Below are 23,694 nucleotides of genomic sequence, written 5' to 3' on the forward strand. Positions count from 1 at the left end.
GGCAGTGTGCGGATGCCTCTTGTCCCCAGCCTCACTTGTGTGCTGCCCACGTTTTGTTCACTTGCTGTTTTGTGCATGGTCCATTCTTGGTCATCAGGCTATGATCCCCCCCCCCCCCATGCCTGTGGCTAAACTACCAGCTGTAGCTGCCACCCACAGGCCGGAGTGCGCACTACGACTCTAAGCTCCCCGTTAGCACCCTTCCAGTGCCCACGTCTGTGGGTGTGATCTGGTTGCTTCAGCTGTGACCCCTGAATCTAGAAGGCAGCTCGCCAGGGTTCCCAAACCCCCTTAGAACCCCTTCAGCTCGCAGCCCTCTCGGCAGCTAACGCAGTTGCCCGCGGCTATGGGTGAAGGTGAAGTACTGGCCACCTTTGGCCCGCTTCCCCGCTGGCCCCGACGGTGACCTTGGTTGCGCCCGGCCCGCCCTCCGGCGGGGCGGCCAGGGCAGGGGGGCGGGGGCCGGCTGAGCCGGAAGGGGCGGGGCGGTCAGGCCGCGACCCCGCTCAGTGCGGTCAAGATGGCGCTGACGGCGGTGTTGCGCCTCCCGGCGCGCGCCCTGCTCCGCCCTTGTGCGTGCCCGGGGCACGGGGGGCCGGGGCGCCGGGGGCCTGGCCCGGTGGGGCGGCAGGCTGACTGGCTTCGCGCTGCCTTTCGCAGGGGCCCTGCTCCGCGGCGTGGCCCTCGGACGGACGGAGGCTGCAGCGGGCATCAGGAACGGCGCGCGGCGCTTCGGGAGCCAGCACGTCCTGGTGGAGCCGGCCGCGGCCGCAGGTAAGCGCCCGGATCGCGGCGGGATCCCGGCGGCCGAGAGCCTGCTGCAGGTGCTGAGGCAGGACACGACGCGGCGGCCGCTGGCGGCGGAGCCCGCGCCACACGGGCCCGGAACCGACATCCAGACCCAGTGAAAGCTATCGAACTTGGAAAGGCTGCGAGATAAAGCTCAGTTTTAAAGTCAGTTTCTTGGAATTCCCTCTGTGGCTCAGCGGGTTAAGAACCCAACATAGAGTCTGTGAGGATGCACGTGCGATCGCTGTCCTCGCTCAGTGGGCTAAGAGTCCAGCATTGCCACAGCAGCAGAAGCCGCAGATCCGGTTCGGATCCGCTGTGGTGCTGGCTGGCCGGATTCCACTTCTGGCCTGGGAACTTCTTAGCCGCAAGTACTTCTGTAAAAAGGAAAACAGAGTTTCTGTTGAGTCCAAGTGTTAAGGTCAATAGTCTGTTTGATCCCCCACTTCACTGAAGATAAAAAATGTTTCTGTTTTTGAAGTTTTAGGAGTTCCCATCGTGGGGCAGTGGTTAACGAATCCGACTAGGAACCATGAGGTTGCGGGTTCAATCCCTGGCCTCGCTCAGGGGTTAAGGATCCGGCGTTGCCTTGAGCTGCGGTGTAGGTTGCAGACACGGCTTGGATCCCACGTTGCTGTGGCTGTGGCGTAGGCCAGCGGCTACAGCTCCATTTTACCCCTAGCCTGGGAACCTCCATATGCAGCAGAAGCAGCCCTAGAAAAGGCAGAAAGACAAAAAAGAAAAAAAAAAAAAAAAAAAAAAAAGGGGAGTTCCCGTCATGGCTCCGTGGTTAACGAATCCGACTAGGAACCATGAGGTTTCGGGTTCAATCCCTGGCCTTGCTCAGGGGTTAAGGATCCGGCGTTGCCTTGAGATGTGGTGTAGGTTGCAGACACGGCTCAGATCCTGCGTTGCTGTGGCTCTGGTGTAGGCTGGCAGCTACAGCTCCGATTCGACCCCTAGCCTGGGAACCTCCATATGCCGCAGGAAGCGGCCCTAGAAAAGGCAAAAAGACAAAAAAATAAAGTTTTGGAGCATGTGCTCCTTCATCAGGAGCTATTAAATTGGAATGTGAACATAAAGTATTTTGATATACAGTGTTTTCAGCTTTAGTAATACAGAGCCCAGCAGATACTTGGGTGTTTTGTGCGTGTGTGCTTGTCTTTTTAGGCCCACACCCACAGCAGATGGAGGTCTCCAGGCTACAGGTCAAATCCGAGCTGTAGCCACTGGCCTACATCAGAGCCACAGCACCTTGGGATCCGAGCAACATCTGCGACCTACACCACAGCTCATGGCAAGGCCAGATCCTTCACCCAGTGAGCGAGGCCAGGGATCAAACCTGCGTCTTCATGGATGCTAGTCAGATTCATTTCTGCTGAGCCACTACAGGCACTCCCAGACACTTGTTTTAATTAAAGCAGGAGCCACAAGTGAAATCACTCCTACCTGGCCCCTGTGAACACCTCTTAAAAGTCTCCAAAGGGTTTGTTTGGTTGGGTTGGGTTGGGTTGCCTTTGAAGAGGTACAAAAGGTACTTTGGGGTTTTTGTTGTTTTTTGGGGGGGTTTTTTGGTCTTTTCAGGGCCACACCCATGGCATATGGGGTCTAATCGGAGCTGTAGCTGCTGGCCTACACCACAGCCATAGCAACACCAGATCCTTAACCCACTGAGCCAGGCCAGGAATCAAACCTGCAACCTCATGGTTCCTAGTCAGATGTGTTAACCACTGCACCATGACGGGAACTCCCTGAATTATTAACTTTCAAATGGTTAATTTCACCTTATGTGAATCTCACTTCAAAGCCAATAAAACCCGTGTAGCTTCCCGTGGCCCGGCTGAGGGGGCAGGATGCTGGGGGGACCTCACTGGGCTGGGCATGAGCTTTGTCCTCGTGGCTTTCTGACTAGGGGTCGCTGTGATGAAGCTCAGGAACCCCCCGGTGAACAGCCTCAGCCTGGAGCTGCTGACGGAGCTCGTCATCAGCCTGGAGAAGCTGGAGAACGACAAGGCCTTCCGCGGTGTCATCCTGACATCGGTGGGTGCCCCTCAGCCCCCGGGGCCCCGCCGTCTCTGATCAGAGTCCAGACCACCCGTCCCGTGGTGCGGAGAACCCCCCGGCCTTCTGGGGATTGTCGTCCTGGCTGGGGCTCGTCGTGGGGCTCAGGGGGACCGTGGCCGTGGACCGGTGGTTCTTCCACAGGAGACAGCTGCTCCACCTCAGGCCCTCCTGGTTGTGGGGCCGGCCCCCGGGGCACGCACCACACCCCGGGACGGAGTGCCTGAGGACGGTGACATCTTTCTGGGGATCACCTGAAGGCCCCTGGACTCCACAAAGGGTAGATCCTGTGCCAACTTGGCAGCAGCTTCCTGTGCCATGCGCCCGGGCTGCCCCAGAACCGTGCTCTCCGTTCCTCTCTGGGCAGAGTCGAGTTCTCAGAGGGCGGGCGTCTTCCCTCTGAGTTCTCGAGGGGAACGTGAGCACTGCCCCCTACAAGCCAGAAAACGCTGGTGACAACAGGGCTCTTGGGTCAGGAAGAGCCCGCAGTCCCCTTTCAAGTTAGGGACCTCAGCCAGCACGCGTGTCCCCTAGGCTGAGTACCACGTATTAGAAATGGGAGACACTGGGCCCTGCCACCTTTACAGGAGCAGGAAGCCGACCATCCCTTTCTCTCATGTTTGGAGGCGCCGCTGTGGGCTTGCACCTGCTTTCTTAAACCTCAGGTTGCCCTGGGGCGGCCCAGAGGCCCAGCTGCCTCTGATGGGGGAACTGTCACTGTGCCCGGGGAGGGCCCCTCAGAGGCCAGCCTCACCCACACTCCCAGCAGGTACCATGAGGCTGGGGTTTGCAGATCCAAGCCCTGCCCCATCCCACAGAAGTGAGTGGGCTGTGTTATTGTCCCACAAGGGTGGGACCCATGTGGTGGGCATCGATCACGAGGGGCTGGTGACGGGTAATCCCAGGGACCTGTCTGCCCCACCTCCAGCTTTTCACCCAGGGTCATTTCTGAAAATACTCCATTGAAGATGTCATTTCAGGGAGTTCTTGTCATGGCTTAGCCATTAACAATCCTGACTAGGCTTCATGAGGATGTGGGTTCAATCCCCAACCTTGCTCAGTGGGTTAAGGATCTGGCATTGCCGTGGGCTGTGGTGTAGGTCGCAGACGCTGCTTGGATCCCATGTTGCCATGGCTGTGGCTGCAGCTCCGATTCAACCCCTAGCCTGGGAACCTCCATATGCCGCGGGCGCGGCCCTAAAAGGAAAAAAAAAAAGATGTCATTTCATAGCATGGCATTTTCTTTATCATGCTCTAAAAGTGATAGAACCAGGCCCTTGGGAATGAAAGAGGGGAAGAGCCATGATTGTCGGGGCCCCTAACCTGCGTTTAGGGACAGAGAGCAGTCCCTCCGAAGCCTGCGTTCTCCCTGCTGCAGCAGCGTCTCCCCAGAAATGTGTCTGTCCGTGCGTTGTGTTCTGTGTTGTGCACCTGCTGTGTCGTCGGCAGGACCCCCAGAGCTCAGGGGTTAGAACAGCAGGCGGGTATTCCCTCACAGTCCTGAGGCCACAGGTTCAAAGTTGGGGCGTCCACGGGGCCGTGTGCATCTAGAGCCCTTCCTCTGGGGACAGAACCGTTCCTTGGCTTCTGCCAGCTTCTGGGGGCTCCTGGTGGCCGCTCCCTGTCTCACACGGCCATCTGCCCTGTGTCTGTGTGTCCAGATTTAGGATCCCTGCACTCTGGTGTGGCCTCGTCCCAACCTGGTCACTCCTGCAGACACCCTGTTTCTGAATATGGTCACAGTCGCAGGTCCTGGGGTGCGGGCTTGACCTTGTCCTTTTTGGGGACGGAGGTCGGCTGTGATGGACCTGTTGTGCAATCCAGAAGTCACGGACCAGGGCCGCCCCCCTGCCCCCAGTCCATCTGGCAAAGGACTCCTGGGCTGAGATGACCGGCTTGCCCTCTCGCATCCAGAGGAGATGCCTCTGCCTTGGCCGCCCTGCAGCGCTGGCACCATGGCACTGGCCATGCACCTGCCCAGCCTCTGCAAGCAGCTGTACTGACCTGAGGGTCAGTGGGTGGCGGTGGGGGGGCAGGAGCTCGTGGCAGGACGCGGTTGAGGAGACAGGCCTGTGGGGGGCTCAGAGCGGGAGCCTCCGCCCGCGCCCCCGCAGCCGGGGGCACCTCTGACGGGGCTGGCCCCCCACCTTCCAGGACTGCCCCAGTGTCTTCTCCAGCGGCCTGGACCTGAGGGAGCTGTGCGGGAGGAACCCGGCCCGCTACGCCGAGTTCTGGAAGGCCGTGCAGGAGATGTGGTTGCGGTTCTACCTGTCCAACCTGGTGCTGGTCGCCGCCATCAACGTGAGTGGCCCGCCACCCAGAGGCCGTGCTGGCTTGCTGGGGGTCAGCCCTCGGGGTGGGGCGAGGACGTGGCCCCAGCCTCCAGAAGCCCTCAGAGAGGAAGGGGGCGGTCGGGGAGCCCCTCAGAGGATCCGAGGTGAGCACACCCTTACAGACAGGTGACGAGGGGCAGGACCCAGCCAGAGGCGTATGGGGGTGCGGGATCAGATCCACATTTGGGGACTGTCACTGTGGCCTAACCTGGGGAGGGCAGGGGACCGCGGGGGTGCGTAAGATGAGGGCAGCGGGAGGCTAAGCTTCGAGGACCTCCTGCTGGAGACAGCGACAGGCCCTGTGGGGCGTGGCAGGAGGTGACAGCCCAGGCTAGGTACTTGTTTGGTATTTGAGGTTCTGGACAAGCCTATGAGAGCTGAGGCGCTTGCTGCTCTGCCACGCAGCTGAGAGGTGAGCTGGCCACCCTGCTGGTCCGTGACCACTGTGCCCAGCCCCCGCATAGCAGGGCTGCAGGCACCCGCCACAGGACCCTGGCTCTGGAATGCGACCGCTGTGGCAGCACCAAGCAAGCCTGTGGCCTCGCTTCCCCCGCAGGGAGCCTGCCCGGCTGGGGGCTGCCTCCTCTCCCTCACCTGCGACTACCGGGTCCTGGCTGACAACCCCAAGTACCTCATGGGGCTGAATGAGACCCTGCTGGGCATTGTCGCCCCCTTCTGGTAAGGCCGGGAGCCGTGCCCACCCCCACTGGGAGCCCTGAGCCCCCAGTGAATGCCATCTGCTTCCAGGTTCAAAGACAGCATCATGAACACCATCGGGCATCGCGCCACTGAGCAGGCCTTACAGCTGGGGTCGCTCTTGCCACCAGCAGAGGCCCTCCAGGTGGGCATGGTGGACCAGGTGGTGCCTGAGGACCAGCTCCTGAGCACCGCGCTCTCGGTGATGGCCAAGTGGCTGGCTGTTCCAGGTGAGGAGCCCAGGGAGGGGCGACCTCTGTGGGTACAGGAGGCAGGCAGGCAGGCCCCCACCCTCGCCCTCCCCACCCTGAAGCTCCTGGTGAGACAGGAAGTCCTCCAGTAATTCACTAATGAGCTGTTCACAATAGGGAGTGTCTGGGCCTCCCTGGCGGTGGCTGCACCCCCCACCCACCCGCCCCTATGGCGCCTTCTCAAGCCGTCTCCCTCCCAAGCCGTCTCCCTCCCATGTCTGTGTGTCACACCTCCCTCTCCTTTTAAGCACACCTATCACTGGATTTAGGGCCCACCCTGAATCCAAGATGACTTTGTCTTTTTTTTTGGTATTTTCTAGAGCCGCACCCGCGGCACATGAAGGTTCCCAGGCTAGGGGTCAAATTGGAGCTACAATTTGCCGGCCTACACCACAGCTCATGGCAACGCCGAATCTTTAACCCACTGAGCGAGGCCAGGGATCGAACCCACAACCTCATGGTTCCTGAGGTTAACAACTGCGCCACCACGGGAACTCCAACTTCGTCTTAGTTACATCTGCAAGGACCCTTTTCCTAACAAGGCCACTACACAGACAGCTGGGGTATGGAAGTAGGGCTGCTCACACCGGCTGTGGTTGCGGTAGAGACCAGGGCTGGCAGCAGCATAGTGTCTAAAGAGCCAGGGAAACTGTCATCTTCATTGGTCACAGCCTCTGCCCCAACTATGGCACTCGGTGCTGGAGGTCAAGGGCGGCCTCGGAGCACGTGTGCTACCAAGCAAGTGTGTGTTCCAATAAAGCTGCTTTTCAGGGCCGCACCCGCCGCATGTGGAAATTCCCTGGCTAGGGCTTCAGTCCACAATCTCATGGGTCCTAGTCGTGTTCATTAACTGCTGAGCCATGAAGGAACTCCTTGGGACACTAAATTCGGAGTTTCATACAGTTTTCATATCACAAAATATGACCCTTTAATAAATTTTTTTTTCATCTATAAAAACAAAACCAGGAGTTCCTGTTTTTGGCTCAGCAGATTAAGAACCTGACTAGTATCCATGAGGATGCAGGTTTGACTCCTGGCCTCGCTCAGTGGGTAAGGACCTGGTGTTGTCATGAGCTGTGGGGTACGTCACAGACACAGCTCGGATCCCACGTGGCTGTGGCTAGGATTGGACCTCTAGCCTGGAAACTTCCATGTGCAACAGCGGCAGCCGTAAAGAGAGAAAATAACATAAAACCATTCCTAGCTCTTGGGGGCAGGTTTGCCACTGCCTGACCCAGGGGCCTGAATACTGCGCAGCCATTGATTAGGGTGCAAAAGAATACTTTCATGGCATGGAAAAAATGTCCCCAGCAATATACTCAAGGGAAAATAACACGTCACAAAGGCAGTTTTTACAGGGTCATCTTCTGTGCTCTTAAGAGAAACTGGCGGGCTGTAGGGAACAGCGTGTTCGTTCTAAGGTTTCCGGCAGAGCTCCTGCTGGCACTCTCTTGAAGAGGCGGGGACTTATGCCACTGTGCCACAGCTGCGTCTTCCCCCGTGGCCCTCGTTTTCTTTAGATCACGCGCGGCAGCTAACCAAGAGCATGATCCGCCAGGCCACGGCAGACCGCCTGCTGAAGCAGCGCGACGCCGACATCCAGAACTTCGTCAGCTTCATCTCCAAAGACGCCATCCAAAAGTCCCTGCAGACGTACTTAGAAAAGCTCAAACAAAAGAAAGGCTAAGGGCCCGGTGGCCCCTGCACCCTTCTGGGGGGCCCTGTGGTCCCAAGGGATCTAAATAAGGTACTTTGCCGCATAGAAGTAATTGCAGCTTTGTTTTTCTGATCCTCCTAGAAGACCCTGTTCCTCCCAGCTACAGCCCCAAGGCTGGTCCCCACCGGAGTGCCTTTTGTGCCTGGGGGGTGGGCAGGGGTCGCAACTGGCAAGCAGTGTCTTGATCCGGGCATCGTTAACTGGCAGGGGGTGCCTTCTGGACCCCCATGATGTCACCAGTGTCTCCTCTGCCAGAGCTGAATAAAGTGCTTGGCTTTCCCATCCCTGGCGGTGGAATGCCTGATTGCTGGAGGCAGGAGGCCAGGGAGTTGTGGGCCCTGACAAGTCACCCAAAACCCCGCCAGGGGAAAGGTCTTGCACCACTTTGGGGTGGAAGGCGTGTTCGGAGAAGTGGGGGTGACCTGGAGAGGGATGAGGGAGGCATTTCTTGCGAGATGTTTTACCTTGCTAGTGTCCTAATTCTCACGTTGGAAAGATCTAGCAAGAAAAGCTTGTCCAAACTTCTGAAACCAGGTCTTTCCCTCCCATGTAATTCAGGCCATTTCCCAAATCCTGCCAAAGATGAGCTGCTTCGAAAACCAGAAACCTCAGGGGGCCCCTGTCAGTAACCCTGTGTACCCAGCTCTGCTTGCTCCCAATTCTTAGGCAGTGAGCTTGGCCGGGGCACGGGCCACTCTCCTCCCTGATGGCCCCTGCCCAGGAAGGCCTGGCCGAAGGGGCCGTACCACAGTGTGCTGTCGACTTCCAGGGGTATGACCTCGGCCCAGCCTACCTGCTCACCACGGTGGGGGCTCCACATGTCCGAGGGCCCCCAACCAGCTGGGGGCAGCCGGCCAGCCTTCCTGACCTGCACACCCGCGTGCCTGGGCATCAGGCTGGAGCAGGAGCCCCGTGGTCCGGGAGGTGGGCCTTGGGCATTAGCACTCCACGCACGTGAGCACGGGGGCTGCCTTCTAGAGCCAGCCTAGTGTGGAGGTGGCCAGTGCCCAGCAGGACATGGAGTGGGCAGACCGGGCTGTCCCTGTCCCCTAAGGGAACTTGGGCCAGGAACCTGCTGGGCTGCAGGACCAAGAATTGTGCCCCAAGAGGGCTGCGGCCTAAGAAAGGACATGGAGGTGTCAGCACCGACGTGGCTGGGCTGGGTACGGTCTTCCCTGTGCTGGATCATGTTTACCGAGTGCCCAGCGCTCTGCAAGGTGTTTCTCACAACCCCCCGAGGTGGGTGGTGGCATCATGCTTCACAGACGGGCAAAGGGCTCAAAGGGTCCCGTCGTTTGTCCAGGCCAGCCGATGCCACCCTGCAGCCTCACTGGGCTTGGCTGGCTGCCCAGAAGGGCTCGATGGGGCTTGCACCGCAGGGCTCAGTGCGACTTGAGGGTCACCTCCACAGGAAAATGGTCACTGATGGCAAGGGCCTGGAGGGAGAAGGGTCCCAGCCTCAGAGGCCCTGCCAAGCAGCCCAACCTCCATCCACTGCACCCCAGAAAACTGCCCCCCAGGGGGCCCAGCGCATCTGGAGTTGGGGGGCAGGCCTGCGAGGTGGAGTGGGAACATGGCCTTGGGCTTCCTATACTGCCATCCCGGATGTGCTGGATTTAGTCAAAAGTGAACCCCTGTGAGCCCTTTCGAGCGCAGGGAGGGGAGCACCAGGTGCTCTGGGGCGGGGCCTGACGGACTCCCGGAAACCCTGGGACCCTGCGCCCCTCTAGCCCCCGCCACCCCACACTCGCCTGACTCTGGTCCAGGCTGAATTCCTCCTGGAAGTCATGCACGGCGGCCGACTGGGGCTTCAGGCTCCTGCGCAGGTGGGAGCCACAGACAACGATGCGGTCGTAGGCGCAGTCAGAGTTGCCCACCGTGGTGTCGGCGCTGTCCGGGATGAGCCATTTGAAGACCTCGCTGCTGCGCAGGCGGATGGCCGCCCAGTCGTGCGGCCGCACGTAGCTGCAGTCGGCGTTGAAGTCGCCCAGAAACAGCAAGTCCTGCGAGGCAGCAAAGCTGAGCCTCCGGCCACCACAGCGGGCCCCAAGGCGTGCCTTCCGGGACCCGGGGCCGTGGGGGCGGGGCTTACGTCAGTGCCCCACTTGTCAATCACGTCCAGGTACACGTCGTAGAGCGCGTCGATCTCGGCCACAGCGTGGTGCGGCGCCGCGTGCAGGGGAACCAGCACCACCTCCTGGGCAGCTGCAGGTGGGGGTTGCGTCAGGGGCGGGGCCTTCGGGGGCGGGGCCTGCGGAGGGGCGGGGCCTCACCAGAGCGGGGCGCCGAGAACTTCACCACGAAAGGCTCCCGGCTGAAGACGTCCTCCGGGTCCGGGTACTGGTATGTGTCCATGACCGACACCACGTCCTTCCTGGGGGCAGAGGGTGGGTGGGCACCCTGAGCGTGCCCCCTCTTGCCCCCCCCCCCGCGGCCCTCCCCTCACCTGTAGACGAACAGGTACATTTCCTTGTACTGGTCCCGACCCAAAGGCTCGCTGCTCACGAAGCTGTACTCGTGCCTGGACGCGCTGCAGAGATGCGGGCCAGGCCCGCGATCAAGGCATGGCTCGGGGACCTGGGCTCGTGGCCCCGGCTCCCACCGCTGGGCCCTGCCCACCACACCTGTTAATCTGCTTCATGAGGGAGTCGACGGCGCTCAGGTCCGCATCTCGCACCTCCTGCACCAGCGCGATGTCGTAGCCGGCCAGGATCTGGGGCGGGGCGGGCGGGGCCGGCGGGGCAGGGCGTTACCAGCGGCAAGTCAGCCGCTTTGGAGCCCTGCTGCAACCCCGCCCGGGGACCAGGGCCTCACTTGCGCGATGATGCCTCCGCAGGCCGGGTCTGACACTTTGCTGTCCCCGAAGCTCTGGATGTTGAAAGCTCCGATGCGCAGCGCCGCGGCTCTGGCTGCCCCCAGAGCCCAGAGTGCGGCCAGCAAGGCCAGAGGCCCACCCATGGTGTGGAGCTGGCAGGCTTCGAGGGACAGACATGGGCCGTGTGAGCGTGGACCTGGAACGGGACAAACCAGCCCACCCCTCTCCATCCTGCTGCGAGGGCCCCAGAGCCAGGCAGGATCTGCCGCCCACCACAGGCTGGCACGAAGCACATCCTTCGACTGCGGCTCTTCCAGTCTCCCCAGGGGGATGCTCTCGGCTCAGGGCCATGGCCATCCTCCTACTCCCTGGGGAAACTGAGGCCCAAATACTAGGACCCGGATCCCATCCAGCCCCCTGCTCAGCACCCGCCCCACCACTCACCTGAAGGATGTGGAGAGGCTGTGTCACAGGCTCAGGATCCTGGTCCCTGGAGAGGTCTGAGGGGAGGTCCAGGTCGGGGTGTGTCTGCAGCTCCAGACTGCAGTTGGCCCAGAAGCACCTCTGGCACCCCAGCTCCGTGGGTATTTGAAGCCCTGGCCCAGGGAGGGGCTGGGCTGTGCTGTCCCGCCCCCTCCACAAAGCTGGATGCAATAACTCCCAGCTCCCCTCCCCAGACTCCCGGGCCGGGCAGCAGGGGATGCACTGAGCCTGCTCTGCCGTCCCCAAGCCCGTCAGCACGGGAAGGCCCTGCCAGCCAGAGCTGCATCAGGACTGGGGAGGAGGGCCAGCCATGCCATGGTTGGCATCTGGTTCTTCTCCCGCCCCTAGAAACCAGGTCACCCAGAGCCTCCCTCTACAAGCTGCCTCCCTCAGGGAAGCTACACACACAACCGGGAGACCAGCCCCGTTTGTGGCCCAGCATCTGCTGCTTCTCCTACACGCTATTACCTCGGGGTGAAAAGCCAAGGCTCCCGGGTCTCCCAGCCTCATTCCCCGGCCCCCGGGGGGCCCCAGGGCTGGAGACCAGGGAGCAAACAACCCCTCCCACGTTCCCTGGGGCCTCAGGAAGCTGGGGTCACAGCTCCTAATGGGCAGGGCAGTGGCGGGAGGCTGCCCGTCCACATGCCAATGACACCCACACACCGCCGAGGTGTCGCCAGCCCAGTCAGGAGCCCTGTGGGGTGACCAGGCACTAGAGTCTGGAGGGAGGCCTGGGCAGGCGGAGGCTGCCACGGGGGAACCTGCCAGGGCAGTGGCACCAGCCCCGAGGCTGCCCCAACACCACAAGCGGCCAGTTTTCATGTTTTATTGTAAAGCAACCAAAAGCTCTGTATGTTTATACCCCCACATCCCCTCCGAACACCTCGCCCCACCTTCCCTGTACTCGGCCAGGCGGGCATGGGCTGGGGGACTCGGGGTCCTCGCCCCCCACCCTGCCCAGCCTACCAGGACCCTGCAGGCGGCCAGGCTAGACGATAACCGTCTGCACCTCGAGCTGGCCCTCCGGCGAGGCGATGACCAGCTCCCCCGCGTGCTCCAGGATCTCAATGTCCTCCGAAGAGACCATGGTCACAGTGGCCTGCTCGGAGCCACGCGTGCCCGAACGGGCCGTGAGCACAGTGCCCTCGCTGATGGCCGAGGCCAGCGTCATGGCCACCTGCTCCGTCAGGCTCTCGGGGGTGGCGATGGTGATGGTGTCGGCGGCGGCTGCCTCGGGGCCCAGCCCCACCTCCTGGTCCATGGTCACGTTCTGCACGATGATCTGGTGGCCGGCACTGGCCTGGTGCACGATTTGCTGCACCACCTTCATGATGTGGCTATCCACCTGCAGGGGCTTGCGGCTCAGCCCAGGCGTCCGGGTGAGAGGTCCAGGCTGCCCCTGCCGCCCGCCCGCCCCCAGCCCCTCACCTCTGTCTGGGCGCCCTCGATGATCTCCGCGGCTTCGCTGGTCTCCGCGTCGTCTGCGGAGGCCTGGACGGAGGAGCGGAGGTCAGCCCGTCCTGCCCCCCAGGCCCGGGCCCGGCCCGGCCCAGCGGCCCCACACCCACCTCAATGATGTACTCCTGGGTGTCGGCTACCACGGACGAGAACTCCACCAGCACGGTGTGCGGGTCCTCGGCAAGGACGGCGGCGGCGGCGGCGGGACTCTCCTCCGACACCAGCAGCTCCTCCACCTCCAGCAGGCAGCCCCCTGCGGCGGGGAGTCCGGTCAGGGCCCAGCCCCGGCCCCGGCCCCAGCCCCTCAGCCCTCTCAACACCACCTCCCCCGCCGACCTTTGGTGCGCAGGTGCCGGTTGAGCGTGCCGTGCTCGGCAAAGCCTCGGCCGCACTTGTAGCACTTGAAGGGCTTCTCGCCCGTGTGGTGCCGCACGTGCCGCACCAGCGAGCCCTTCTCCCGGAAGCCTCGGCTGCAGAACGGGCACACGTGCGGCTTCTCCTCCAGGTGCGTCCGGAAGTGCACCTGCTGGGCATTCTGCAGAGAGACCCACCGTCAGGCTGGCGCGGCCTCGGTGTCCCCAGCGCCCCTGGAGGGGCCGGGCCCGGCTGAGCAGGCGGGGGTGGAATCAGGGGCAGATCCAGCTCAGGGCGGAGGGCGTGGGGAGGCGGGGGCCAGGGGCCCACCTTGGTCTTGTAACGCTTGCCGCACTCAGGACAGGGATAGGGCCTCTCGTCCGAGTGGACGCGCCGGTGGCCGCGGACGTGGGCAATGGTCTTGTAGAGCTTCCCGCAGTCCCCACAGCGGAAGCGGCGCTCGTGCACGTGTACCTCCTGGTGCTTCTTGAGCAGGTAGGCCTTGGGGAAGGCCTTGCCGCACTGCATGCACGTGAACGGCCTCGGCCCTGGGGCCACACTCCACTTCAGGCCAGGACCACCGCCCAAGGGCCCCACCCTGGCCACCCGCTGCCAGCCCCCAGGTGGCCATCCACACCCTCGCCTCCCACCACCCACCTGCGTGGCCCCTTTTGTGGGCCTCCAGGGTGGCCGCCGTTGGGAAGGTCTCACTGCACTGAGGGCACGGGTGGGTCCTGGGCACAGCTGAGGCCTGGCTGGCCATCTGCTGGGGGACCACAGCACACCTCCAGCACCCACTATACCCACTCAGGCTGGGCTCTAGCAGCACCAAGGACGCCAGACGGAAGCACACCCCCCACCCTGGGAGGTTCTGTCCCTGGCCCAGGGACAGCAGTAAACTGGTCAGGGGGCAAGGTCACTGCGGAGTGATGCCACGGCACACCGCAGGTAGCAGAGCAAGGAGGCTGGTGACGGACAAGCTAGCGGGGTGACTCCCTACCCAAAGTCAACTGCCACCTCCCCCCACCCCCGAGAAGCACCCCAGCAGCACAGGCACCTACTGTCTCCACCTGCTCCACCTCCAGCAGCGGCAGCTCTGGGGGACCATCACCCAGGGGCTGGGGACTGGAGGCGGTGGGAGGGGCCGGCTCCAGCGCACCCTCCTCCCCAGCCACGCGCTCAAGGACAATGCCGGAGTTCTGCATGGCCTGATGCAGCAGGTTCTCACGGCTGCCCTCCCCGGAACTGGGAAGGTCCTCGGGGCCTGGGGACTGCAGGCAGAGGCGAAGGGACGGGGGCTGGCCAGGCAGCCCCGCACACGGCTCCCGCCCACCACACCCCACAGCCGCCCCACCGGCCCTCGCTCGCCCGCCCACCTCACCCCAGCTCATGCTCCCCCACCCGCCCTGCGTCTCCCCTCCTCCTACCCCCCGCAACCAGTCAGTGCCAGGCAAGCAGGCCCAGGTCAGGGCTGTCCCGGCTGGGGCCGGTGCCCAGAACAGAGCCTGGTGCCCGAGCAAAGCCACCCCTGACCTGTCCCCACCTCCGGGGCCAGGGCTTTCATGCCCAGGGGAAGCTCTTGCATCTGGACATGGACTTCATGGATAACAGTGCCCTTGGCATCTGTCACCAGGTGAATCACGGGTGACGTCTCCATGGGCTCGCTTGTCACCGATGATGATGTGACAGTCCCCACAGAGGAAGCACTGGACCCTTTACGGCAGAAGCAAGAGAGGCCTTGAGAAACACCCGACCAGGGTGGCACCCAGGGAGCAGCCAGGGCTGGGCAGGGAGCCCCCGCCACACTGACCTGCGGGAGCGTCCTCTTTGCCGACAGCCACATCTTTGCTCAGGCTGAAGCGGATTTTTTCCGTGCACGGGGTGAGGGACTTGAGGTGCCGGGTCAGCGCCCCCGACTCCCGGAAGCTCTTCCCACACTTGGCGCACTTGTAGGGGCGCTCATCTGCCGAGAGGGCGCGGTCAGCCCCGGGGGGAGCGGCAGACATGCCTCGGCCCCCGCCGCAGGCGGTGGGGCTCACCTGTGTGCCGTCGGTGGTGCCGGATAAGCGAGCCCTTGGTCCGGAAGGAGGCCCCACACAATTTGCACTCGTGGTCCTTGCGGCTGCTGTGGGTGACCATGTGGGCCTTGAGGATGCTGCCCTGCGGGGGAGGTGCGGGAGGCTCAGGCGGCCCTCTGGGCAGGAGCAGGAAGGAGGCCCGGCACCCCCTGCAGTGCCCTCCGACGGAGCCCCCAGGCCTCACCGTCTTGAAGGTCTTGTGGCACAGCGAGCACACGTAGCGGCCGTCCTTGTTCACCAGCAGCTTGACCTGGGCCTGCTCGCCCTCCCCGGGGAGCCCAGGCCCCTGATGGCGGGGGCTGCCCGGGGCCTCTGCCATCTCGCTGTCCCCCGGCTCTGCTTCAGAGGCCACAATGACCTCTTTGATGTGTCCGCCACCTGAGGAGAGGCAGAGCAGCTGAGCCTGGGTGTGCCGGCCCGGGAACGCTCCTGGGGGCGCAGGGCAGCCGTGTCACCCAACCCCCGGCACCAGCACGCAGCACCGGCTCAGCCTGGAAGGGCGGGAGGCTCTCCCCAGACTCCATGGAGCGGCCGGGGGGGCTCCAGGCCTTCAGAGCAAGCTCAGCAGGGCTGCCCTCGCCTGAAACAAGAGGACAAGGTGTGCACAGGGTCCTGCCCTCTCCAAGGGGCAGAGAGCAGGCAGAGGCAACAGACAGGCCAGCTTGCTGCAGCGGCCCGCTCGCCGCCCCGGCTCCCGCTCACACAGGAGGCGATGCCTCGGGAATCGCTCACCAGCCTCAGTCTCAAGGCAGGCAGGTGAGGCACCGGCCCGGGGCAGCCTGAGGAAGGCAGCTGGGCTTCTGCACCTCGCGCGGGTGTGAAAGAAATCTGACAATGTGCAAAGCTAAGCTGTAAACACACTTCACAATTTCTGCACAAAAAAGTGACATGTGAGCAACAGCTGTGAAGCGCTTCTTAGAAACCGTCACCATCAGGATGGAGGCGTGTTTTGATAAAAGCCATTCTCTCAGAACAGGACGGAAGCACCGTGACTCAGAAGCCATTAAGGGTATCTCGCGCATGCCCGCGCCGCCTGCTTGAAGCTTCACCATCCTCTGCCCAGACGTGAATTTTCAAAAGAACAAGGACTTCTGGAGCTCCCGTCGTGGCTCAGCAGTTAGCAAACCTGACGAGCATCCATGAGGACATGGGTTCAATCCCTGGCCTCGCTCAGTGGGTTAAGGATCCGGCGTTGCCGTGAGCTGTGGTATAGGTCACAGACCCAGCTCGGATCCCGCGTGGCTGTGGCTGTGGCGTAGGCCGGCAGCTGTAGCTCCAATTCAACCCCTAGCCTGGGAACCTCCATTGTGCCGTGGGTGTGGCCCTAAAGACACAAAAAAAGACAAACAACAACAACAAAGAACAGGGTCTCCTGCCAGGCTAGGACCTGAGTGTGAGGGTCGCACAGCAGACGGAGGGGTTAGGGGAGGGGAACGTGGCTGCCCTGAGCCAGGGCCAAACTACAAGTTTGTCTGGAAGTCCCCTGGGGTGCAGCGGGTTAAGGATCCAGCCTGGGTCGCTGCTATGGTGCAGATTCAATCCCTGGCTTAGGAATTTCTACATCCCGTGAGGGCAGCCAAAAAGAAAAGTGAAGAAATAACAAGTTTGCTCCCAGGGAAGAGGCAGAAAGGCCTGGAGCCCCCTCCCCCTCGCCCCTGCCTCCCATCACCTGTGTCCCCTGGCCCGGTGAGGACTGAGAACCCGGGCCCCAGGATGCCAGCAGTTGGTGGTTTAGGACTCTGGCCAACCCTAAGCTTCAGATCACTAAGCGGATGACACCAAGGGGACGTGTGGGGCACCCAGGATGCCTACAAAGGGCAAGCACCCAAGGATGCAAGAGAGGCAGGGGGTGCCCAGAGAGGAACCCCAGAGCAGAGGGAACAGTCCCCAGGGGCTTGGGCCTGGTGGACACTGGGTGGCGGGCAGGGCCTGCCTAGTCGGGGGCCACCTGAACCCAGGGAACCTGTTTTCCTGAAACCAAACGCCACGCCAGGGCTGGAACAGGGCCCCACCCCCCACGTGTCAACACCCCAATCCCAAAGTATCAACAGGCAGCCGACCTTGTCCCAGGAATGCTGGGGGAAAAGGCAGCATGAAGACAGAGACGGAAGAGGTGTCCTGCCACCTCCCTGAGGTGGGACCTTGGCAGAACAGCCTGCTCTGAGGCTCCCCTCCCTCAGGTCGCCTCCATCTCCGCTTCCTGCCCCAGCTGGTCCCAAGGGCTTCCCAAGGCCAAGTTCTATCTGTTGCCCAAACCTGCTTCCTGTCCAGCGTGCCTACTCACACCTCACCAAGGCCCCTGCCCATTCCCTCCCCAAGCTCCAGTGGCATCAGGCCCAGCCCAGCCTCCCTCGGGCTGCCCTCGGAACACCCCAGCAGCACGCTCGCCTGTCCCCCATTATGAGCACAGGACCCAATCCAGAGCTGTCCACACCCCCACACGCCCTCCCCGCAAACATCAGTGAGCCAGACATCAAAGAGCCAGACTGGGCGTCTATGCTCTTCAAAGCCAAGTGAGAATCCAGGTGGGAACCACACCCCCACGTGGGAGGGAGGGAGGGAGCACTGGGGAGGTGAAGGAGCAGATCAGGGCTGAGCGGGAGCAGCAAGCGTCCCCACACACACCCCAGCCTGACCCTCCAGAGCCAACTGTGGGGTGGAATAAGGAATGGGGGTTGGGGGCTGGCAGAAAAGTAGGGAAGATTCCAGAAGAACCCGGGCAGAGACAGTCTGGTGAAGCAGCAGGAGAGGGCAGCCAGCTCTTGATTACGCACAAAGTGAGGGCTCCCTGAGGCCCAAGTGTCCCCTAGGGCTGCCCGGGCTCCGGGCTGCCCCTTCCCTGGCAGGGCAAGGCTGGTACCCGGAGCTGGCTCCTCCTGCAGGCTGTGCCCTGGGAAAGGTGCACAGGAGGCCACGGCCCTCCCTGCCCAGGTGCTCTCAGGCATGGAGGGGCACAGGAAGCAGAGGTCCCCAGCCTCCAGCCTCGACCAGGCCGGCGGTGCCTCAGCCCTAAGAGCCGCGGTGCAGCCAAGCCGGCTTACCAACAATGTCAGGTGCGTGGCTGATGTCTGCTGCTAGAGCGGCCGCCTCTACCACGATGTGGGCCACGGTGACGGGCTCCTCTGGGCCTGCCGCCGGCTCCACCTACCAGTGGGGGCAGGAGACAGAGACATGTCTGCAGGCTCTAGCGCCTAGGTTTACGTCCACGTGGGATGGCTGGGGCTGGGCTCTCTCTCCCCACTGCACTGAGCCTGACTCCCAGCCTGAACCCACCACTCTAGGCCCAGGGGTTCAGCCCCCGTCCTCTAATGCCTGCGGCCACCAAGGGCCCCGTGCGAAGCCCTGAGCACCCTCAGGGAGGACTCCCGCACGAAGTGACCAGAAGCTCCAGGCTAAAGCTCAGCTGGCTCTGCAGAGACGAAGGTGAGCACCTACCCCCGCAAGCCCCTGGGATGTGTGGCCAGGGGCCTTCTGGGACACTTGTAGGAGGGTCAGGGACAGAGCACGGGATCGCAGAGATACAACTCTGTGCCTCCTGTCCTCTGGGCCACACCCGGGGTGACCTGAGGCAAGGGGCTCCTGTGTTTGTTTTCTTTTTTGACCGCTCTGAGGCACATGGAGCTCCCGGGCCGGGCCAGGGAGAAGATCCGAGCTGCAGCTGCAACCTACACAGTGGAACCCACTGCGCCGGGCGGGGGATCAAACCTGCTGCTGCAGAGACGCGCTTGGGCCCACTGTGCCATGGCAGGATCGCCCAAGGCGGGTGACTTGTCTCAGAGTCTCGCTTCCAACTCCCGGACAAGGATGATGAGCGTGCCGGCCCCCCAGGGGTGCCATGGACCTCGGGAAGACTGTGTTCCCCCCAAGTGCACGTGCAGTGCAACAAAGCTGGCCGATTTTATGCCATCATGATACCCCCAAGCCAGGACCAACCCTCGGGCTCCAAAAAAGGAGGAAGCCCAGGCCCCCACCGGGCAGGCTTCGGCCCGAGGCTGCTGAGAAGGCCAGCCTCCCAGGGCAGCCAGGAAACCTCAGAGCCCTGCCTGCTGGAGTCCCCAACCCCCAGCTGGAGGGTGTGACACAGGGACCCAGCTGTGCAGGTCGGCCCACCTACTGCCACCCCCGCCTGCTGCTGTCAGGTGAGCTGGGGGTGGGGGAGCACGAGACGCGATGGCAGAGGGGTGGGGCTCACCTCCTGACCCAGCAGTGCGGCAGTGGCAGCAGGGGTGGCGGGCAGGGCCTCCTGAGGGACCCGCTGGCAGGCTTTCTGGAGCTTGTGCTGAACGAAGTCCTCCAAGGTGGTGAACTCCGCCTGGCATCGGCCGCATCTGTGCACGTCGTCCTCATCTGGGGAAGCCTGCAGTCAGCGGGCCCGGGAGGGACAGCAGCCCCGGCCACATCCAACCGAGCAACGGCAGAACCACAGGCACCGTCCCCTGGCCCAAGGGGGCTGCAAACACTCTGGGGTGCCCGGGGCGCCAGCCCCACTCCTCGGGAGGGCTACAGAAGCAGTGTCCAACTCCAGGGACAGCAGCGTCCAGCAGGGGGTGGCCCTGACCACACGCTTGGGCGGCAGAAACCCAAAGCCCCTATTTCAGAGAGGAGGGGAGAGGCCCAGGCAGCAGCCGGGAAGCAGAGGGGTGCACCCAAGCTGGTCTGGGGACAGGGCAGAACCTTCAAGACTGCCAGGGCTGGCAGGTGCCCTCAGGCACCTCAGTGACCATGTCTGGGTTCGTCTCTTCATCCTTGAAATGGGCCGACTCAGTGTGCGTGTGCAGGCAGGAGTCGAGGGCAGGGGGTGGGCTGACGGCCACAGGACCAGCTGAGAGGCCGCCCTCAACAGACGTGGGGGAGGTGGGGCCCCCTGACCCGTGACCACCCCTTTCTCACTCTTAGTGCTTCGCCAGTTCCAAGCAGGCAGCACCTCCCTACTCCAGCAAAGACACCCAGGGTGGGACTTCCCGGAGAACCTGCAACACACCCTAGGGCCATGGCACCTGAGCCCCTCACCATCTGCGCTCACCAGCCAGGCCTGCCCCAGGCCCGAGTCCCCTGGCTGCGTGCCAGGCACCTTACTGGGGACATCATTACATCCCAGAGCCTTGAGGCAATGGAAATAATTACTGCCGCTCTAGAAAGACAATTTGAGATTCAAGGCCACCCAGCTGGTGAGTGTTGGGGCTAGAGCCTGAATTTGAGGGTCTACCCCCAGACACGCTGCTGTTTGCACCAAGGGATGGGGAGATATTCCTTCTGCTTTCGGACGAGTATGCCAGTTCCCGCTAGCTCATGTGCAGCCCCACATCGGGGGCAAACCCAAGCCTGGCGCTTAGAGGAGCCCAGCTAATGACTATTGAATTCTTGAGCAAAGAGCCAAACCACTCGCCCACAAGAGGCCACCTGACAGAGGGCGGTTCCTTCCAGATGGCTCACAGTCACAAGCCAAGCCCTGAGGTGCCAGCCCCCTCCTAACCCTCCCACCCCCTCATGGAGTCTGCCCGGGCACCAGCGCGTTGCTATTGAAGAATTCCCCACCACAGAAGGGGACAGGCCCAGCCATGGGCAAAGCCCAGCAGGGCACAGCCACCTCCAAAGAGACTCTTCCCGGGTAGCACTGCCCCTCCCCAAACTGGAATAAGAAAGAACAAGAAAAAATATGCTGAGAATACACATCCTGTGGGGACAGAGACCCCCACCCTAATATCACCAGCCAACCCCCTCCGGCCCGGCCCCAGTCTACAGCTCCCTGGGACAAGCTCAGAAAGTAGACAGCACAGTTCTGGCTCCACAAGCTACCTGTGCCCTGTGAATGAGCCCTCCGTGTGTCCCCGGAACTGTTCTCAGAGATTCACATGATGCTCTTATTTGATCCTCACCCCATCCTGAGGTGGCAGAGCCCAGAAGTTAAGCGAGTAGGCAGAGGAGTCATATAATCCTGGCATCCAACCAGTCAGTCCTTGATACTTAGGAGCTAAGGGACCTGGTGACTTTCACATCTCTGAACCTCAATTTTCCTCATCCGCAAAATGGGAATGATGACGATGATGATAACAACAACAATAACAGAAGGAATGATAATAAGAGAATGAAAAAGGGCTCAATACAGTATTGCAGCAGCAGTATCCCCATTCTGGAAGGGGAAATGGAGATCCAGAGAGGTGTGTGGTTACCTGCCGAGGATCACACAGCTAGGAAGGGGCAGGGCTGGGACAGAGCGCCCTGCAGCTTTCCACCACTGGACTCTGCTGCCTCCCACCGGGGCTAGAGAGACCCGATGCCCCGCCCTCCTGGAGCCTCCAGCCACACCCCGGCCAGGGCCCTAGAGACCTGTCAGAGGCAGTGTGAGGGGGCCTGGAGGAGGGCAGGGCCCTGCCCAGACACGGAGGCGGAGAGGGGCCAGGCCGGGGCCCTGAGAACAGGGCTGGCGGGAGAAGCGGTCGCAGACATCTACACGGACAGCCCCCGTGGCTTGGACACCTGTGAGTATTCGTGGGTGGGCACCTAGGTCCAAGAGGGTGATGGGAGTCCCGCAGGAGGGGCCCGGGGCTCCGAGGAACTCGGGGGCTCGTGCAAGGCCGTGAGGGGCCCTGGGGGGACGTGAGCTCCACAAAGAACCGGGTCTGGAAAGGCCTGTCACGCCCGAAGCGCAGGCCACCCGGGCCTCCGGCAGCCGGTCTGAGCCGCCCCCACCCTGGCCGCGCCCGGGCCCGTCCGGCCCTGTTACCTTCCTCGCTAAAGGGCGCCGGGAGGCCGAGGAAGCCACTGGGCGCCAAAGCCGCCGCCGCCGCCGCTGCAACCCCGCCGTCGCCTGCTTCCCGCCCGGCTTCGGCCCGGGCTTCTGCCGTATGCGCGGCCGTCACCCGCACTGCCATCGCGCCCTCCATGTCGCAACGCGCCGCAGGAAGATGGCGGATTTACGACCGTGTCGTCATAACAACGGGCCGCGCCCAGGCCTGCAAGAGAAACAGACCTGAGGGCGATGGGGCGGGGCCCGGGTGCGTTTGATGGGCAGGCGGCGGGGCGGGGCCGGAGGGTGTGGCCTGGAACCACAGAGGTGGGGCTAGACCCTAGGTGAGAAGAGACGGGTCGGGCCTGCTGGGAGGGGTGTGGTTACGGTGGAGCGAACTGACAGGCGGAGGGGCGGAGCCAGTGGAAGGCCCTAGGGGCGTGGCTTGGCCCGGCAGGGGGCTGGGCCACCCTGACGATTGGAGCGCTGGGTTTGGGTTCCACGAGCTTCGAGAGCCTGAGAAGAGGGGCGAGGCGGACTGGCAGCGCCACCTGACCGGCCCTGAGCTGGTGGTGCAGCCACGGGTGCCCCGCCTGGATATGAGCTTGAGGGCCGCTGCCAGGACACCGCTCCAACTGAGACCGGTAGAGTGATGTTCGCCGCCCGTCCCCGACCCCTTCTCGGATGACAGAATCTCCCTTGAATGTTGACCCAGCGACCTCGAGACAACCCCCGAGTTGGGGATGGCTCACGGGTAGCTTCCCTAAGACTTTTATTCTCTTGTCTAATTAGTTGTGATAAGTACACATAGAATTTACTGTTAGTGACAGTACACAGTGTCGTGCAACTACCACCGAAATGTAGTTTGAGAAGTCATCATCATTTCAACAGAAAACCTGTACCCAGTCACTCCCCCGTCTCCCCTCCCCGCCAGCCCCTGGCAACTATTTTCTTTCTCCATGGCTTAGCCTTTTCTGGACATATCACATAAATGGAATGACACACATGGTCTTTCGCATCGGGTTTCTTTCACTTAGCATAATGGGGTTTTTTGGTTTTCGTTTGTGTGTTTAGGGCCGCACCTGAAGCATACGGAGGTTCCCAGGCCAGGGGTCGATTCCAAGCTGCAGCCCCTGGCCTACACCACAGCAACACCAGACCCAAGCCACATCTGTAACCCACTGATCAAGGCCGAGGATCGAACTTGTGTCCTCATGGATACTCGACAGATTCGTTTCGGCTGAGCCACGACGGGAATTCCCAATGGTCCCTTTTATTCTTTTTTTTTTTTTTCTTATCTTTTTTCATTTTTGGCTGCCTGGCAGGATGTGGAGTTCCCAGGACAGGGATCAGATCTGAGCCGCAGTCATGACCTAAGCCGCAGCTGCAGCAAATCCAGATCCTTAACCCACTGCGTTGGGCCAGGGATGGAAGCTGCTCCCAGTGCTCCCAAGGTATCACTGATCCCATTGTGCCACAGCAGGAACGCCTCCTTTTATTCTTTTTCAGGTAGTATTTAATTAGTCTTTGAAGCTAAGTGCTTTTATTTATTTTAATTTTTTTTCTTTTTATGGCCGCACCTGTGGCCAATGGAAGTTCCTGGGCTAGGGGTCGAATGCCTCAGCACAGCAACACTGGATCCAAGCTGCATCTGGGATCTACACCACACCTTTCAGCAATGCCAGATCCTTAACCCACTGATCAAGGCCAGGGATCAAACCTCCATCCTCATGGATACTAGTCAGGTTCTTAACCTGCTGAACCACAACCAGAACTCTCTCATCCCCATTTTAACGATGAAGAAACTGAGGCACAGAATTGACAGGACATTTGCTCAAGGGCAGACCAAAGATTCTAACTCAAGTCTGTCCAGAGTCATGGGCTAGAAACCCATAGGGCATGCTCTCCCAGCTCAGTTATTCTCTGTGGCTC

The 23,694-nt window shown here is 61.9% G+C and overlaps 3 protein-coding genes and 1 long non-coding RNA gene across 9 annotated transcripts; 2 read left to right on the forward strand and 2 right to left on the reverse strand.

Annotated features, from left to right (window-relative positions):
* Positions 1-491: 491 nt before the first annotated feature.
* ECI1 (enoyl-CoA delta isomerase 1) lies at positions 492-8,267 on the forward strand. Its single transcript, NM_001285973.1, is given in 7 exon segments — positions 492-572; positions 661-774; positions 2,702-2,829; positions 5,005-5,151; positions 5,740-5,861; positions 5,931-6,109; positions 7,651-8,267. Coding segments are annotated over 7 exon segments (909 nt in total). The 5' UTR covers positions 492-520; the 3' UTR covers positions 7,818-8,267.
* Positions 7,480-12,490, reverse strand: DNASE1L2 (deoxyribonuclease 1 like 2). Of its 2 annotated transcripts, none has more exons than XM_085018107.1 (8): positions 11,107-12,490; positions 10,662-10,822; positions 10,472-10,560; positions 10,294-10,377; positions 10,121-10,221; positions 9,940-10,052; positions 9,599-9,850; positions 7,480-9,283 (listed from the first exon to the last, which is right to left on the reverse strand). In XM_085018107.1, the coding sequence occupies exons 2-8, from the start codon at positions 10,803-10,805 to the stop codon at positions 9,230-9,232; spliced, it is 837 nt and encodes a 278-aa protein (XP_084874233.1). In that variant the 5' UTR covers positions 10,806-10,822; positions 11,107-12,490; the 3' UTR covers positions 7,480-9,229. The 2 variants fall into 2 exon arrangements, with proteins under 2 accessions (XP_084874233.1, XP_084874234.1); XM_085018108.1 differs by having other exon boundaries at positions 10,662-10,858.
* Positions 11,956-21,957, reverse strand: E4F1 (E4F transcription factor 1). 5 transcript variants are annotated; one of them, XM_085017947.1, is made up of 14 exons: positions 21,760-21,957; positions 19,228-19,382; positions 18,077-18,179; positions 15,220-15,413; positions 14,997-15,117; positions 14,768-14,920; positions 14,501-14,670; positions 14,019-14,228; positions 13,615-13,720; positions 13,288-13,505; positions 12,940-13,138; positions 12,714-12,856; positions 12,574-12,636; positions 11,956-12,490 (listed from the first exon to the last, which is right to left on the reverse strand). In XM_085017947.1, the coding sequence occupies exons 1-14, from the start codon at positions 21,917-21,919 to the stop codon at positions 12,134-12,136; spliced, it is 2,352 nt and encodes a 783-aa protein (XP_084874073.1). In that variant the 5' UTR covers positions 21,920-21,957; the 3' UTR covers positions 11,956-12,133. The 5 variants fall into 5 exon arrangements, 4 of the variants coding, with proteins under 4 accessions (XP_084874073.1, XP_020942425.2, XP_084874075.1 ...); XM_021086766.2 differs by having other exon boundaries at positions 13,615-13,723; XM_085017949.1 differs by having other exon boundaries at positions 14,028-14,228; positions 21,760-21,917.
* LOC146404597 (uncharacterized) lies at positions 14,591-16,395 on the forward strand. The gene is made up of 2 exons (XR_014841082.1): positions 14,591-15,791; positions 16,012-16,395. It is a non-coding gene; the product is annotated as an uncharacterized LOC146404597 (long non-coding RNA).
* Positions 21,958-23,694: the final 1,737 nt, after the last annotated feature.

Source organism: Sus scrofa, chromosome 3 (assembly GCF_054392235.1).
Source record: "Sus scrofa isolate SSC_HxYL_T2T_F1_AM1 chromosome 3, Sscrofa_HxYL_maternal_Yorkshire_Landrace_v2.0, whole genome shotgun sequence".
Taxonomy (NCBI): domain Eukaryota; kingdom Metazoa; phylum Chordata; class Mammalia; order Artiodactyla; family Suidae; genus Sus; species Sus scrofa.

What these genes read in the sequence shown, in the direction of transcription:
- E4F1 (XM_021086766.2), bottom strand. Translation starts at nt 21,919, where the DNA reads ATGGAGGGCGCGATGGCAGTGCGGGTGACGGCCGCGCATACGGCAGAA. An exon ending in GCCACAAGACCTTCAAGACG is followed by an intron (nt 15,118 to 15,219) that starts GTGAGGCCTGGG and finishes CCTCCCCCGCAG; the next exon opens with GGCAGCATCCTCAAGGCCCA. An exon ending in TCGAGGGCGCCCAGACAGAG is followed by an intron (nt 12,491 to 12,573) that starts GTGAGGGGCTGG and finishes AAGCCCCTGCAG; the next exon opens with GTGGATAGCCACATCATGAA.
- DNASE1L2 (XM_085018107.1), bottom strand. Translation starts at nt 10,805, where the DNA reads ATGGGTGGGCCTCTGGCCTTGCTGGCCGCACTCTGGGCTCTGGGGGCA. An exon ending in GCGGAGGCATCATCGCGCAA is followed by an intron (nt 10,561 to 10,661) that starts GTGAGGCCCTGG and finishes GCCCCGCCCCAG; the next exon opens with ATCCTGGCCGGCTACGACAT. An exon ending in CTCATGAAGCAGATTAACAG is followed by an intron (nt 10,378 to 10,471) that starts GTGTGGTGGGCA and finishes GCATCTCTGCAG; the next exon opens with CGCGTCCAGGCACGAGTACA.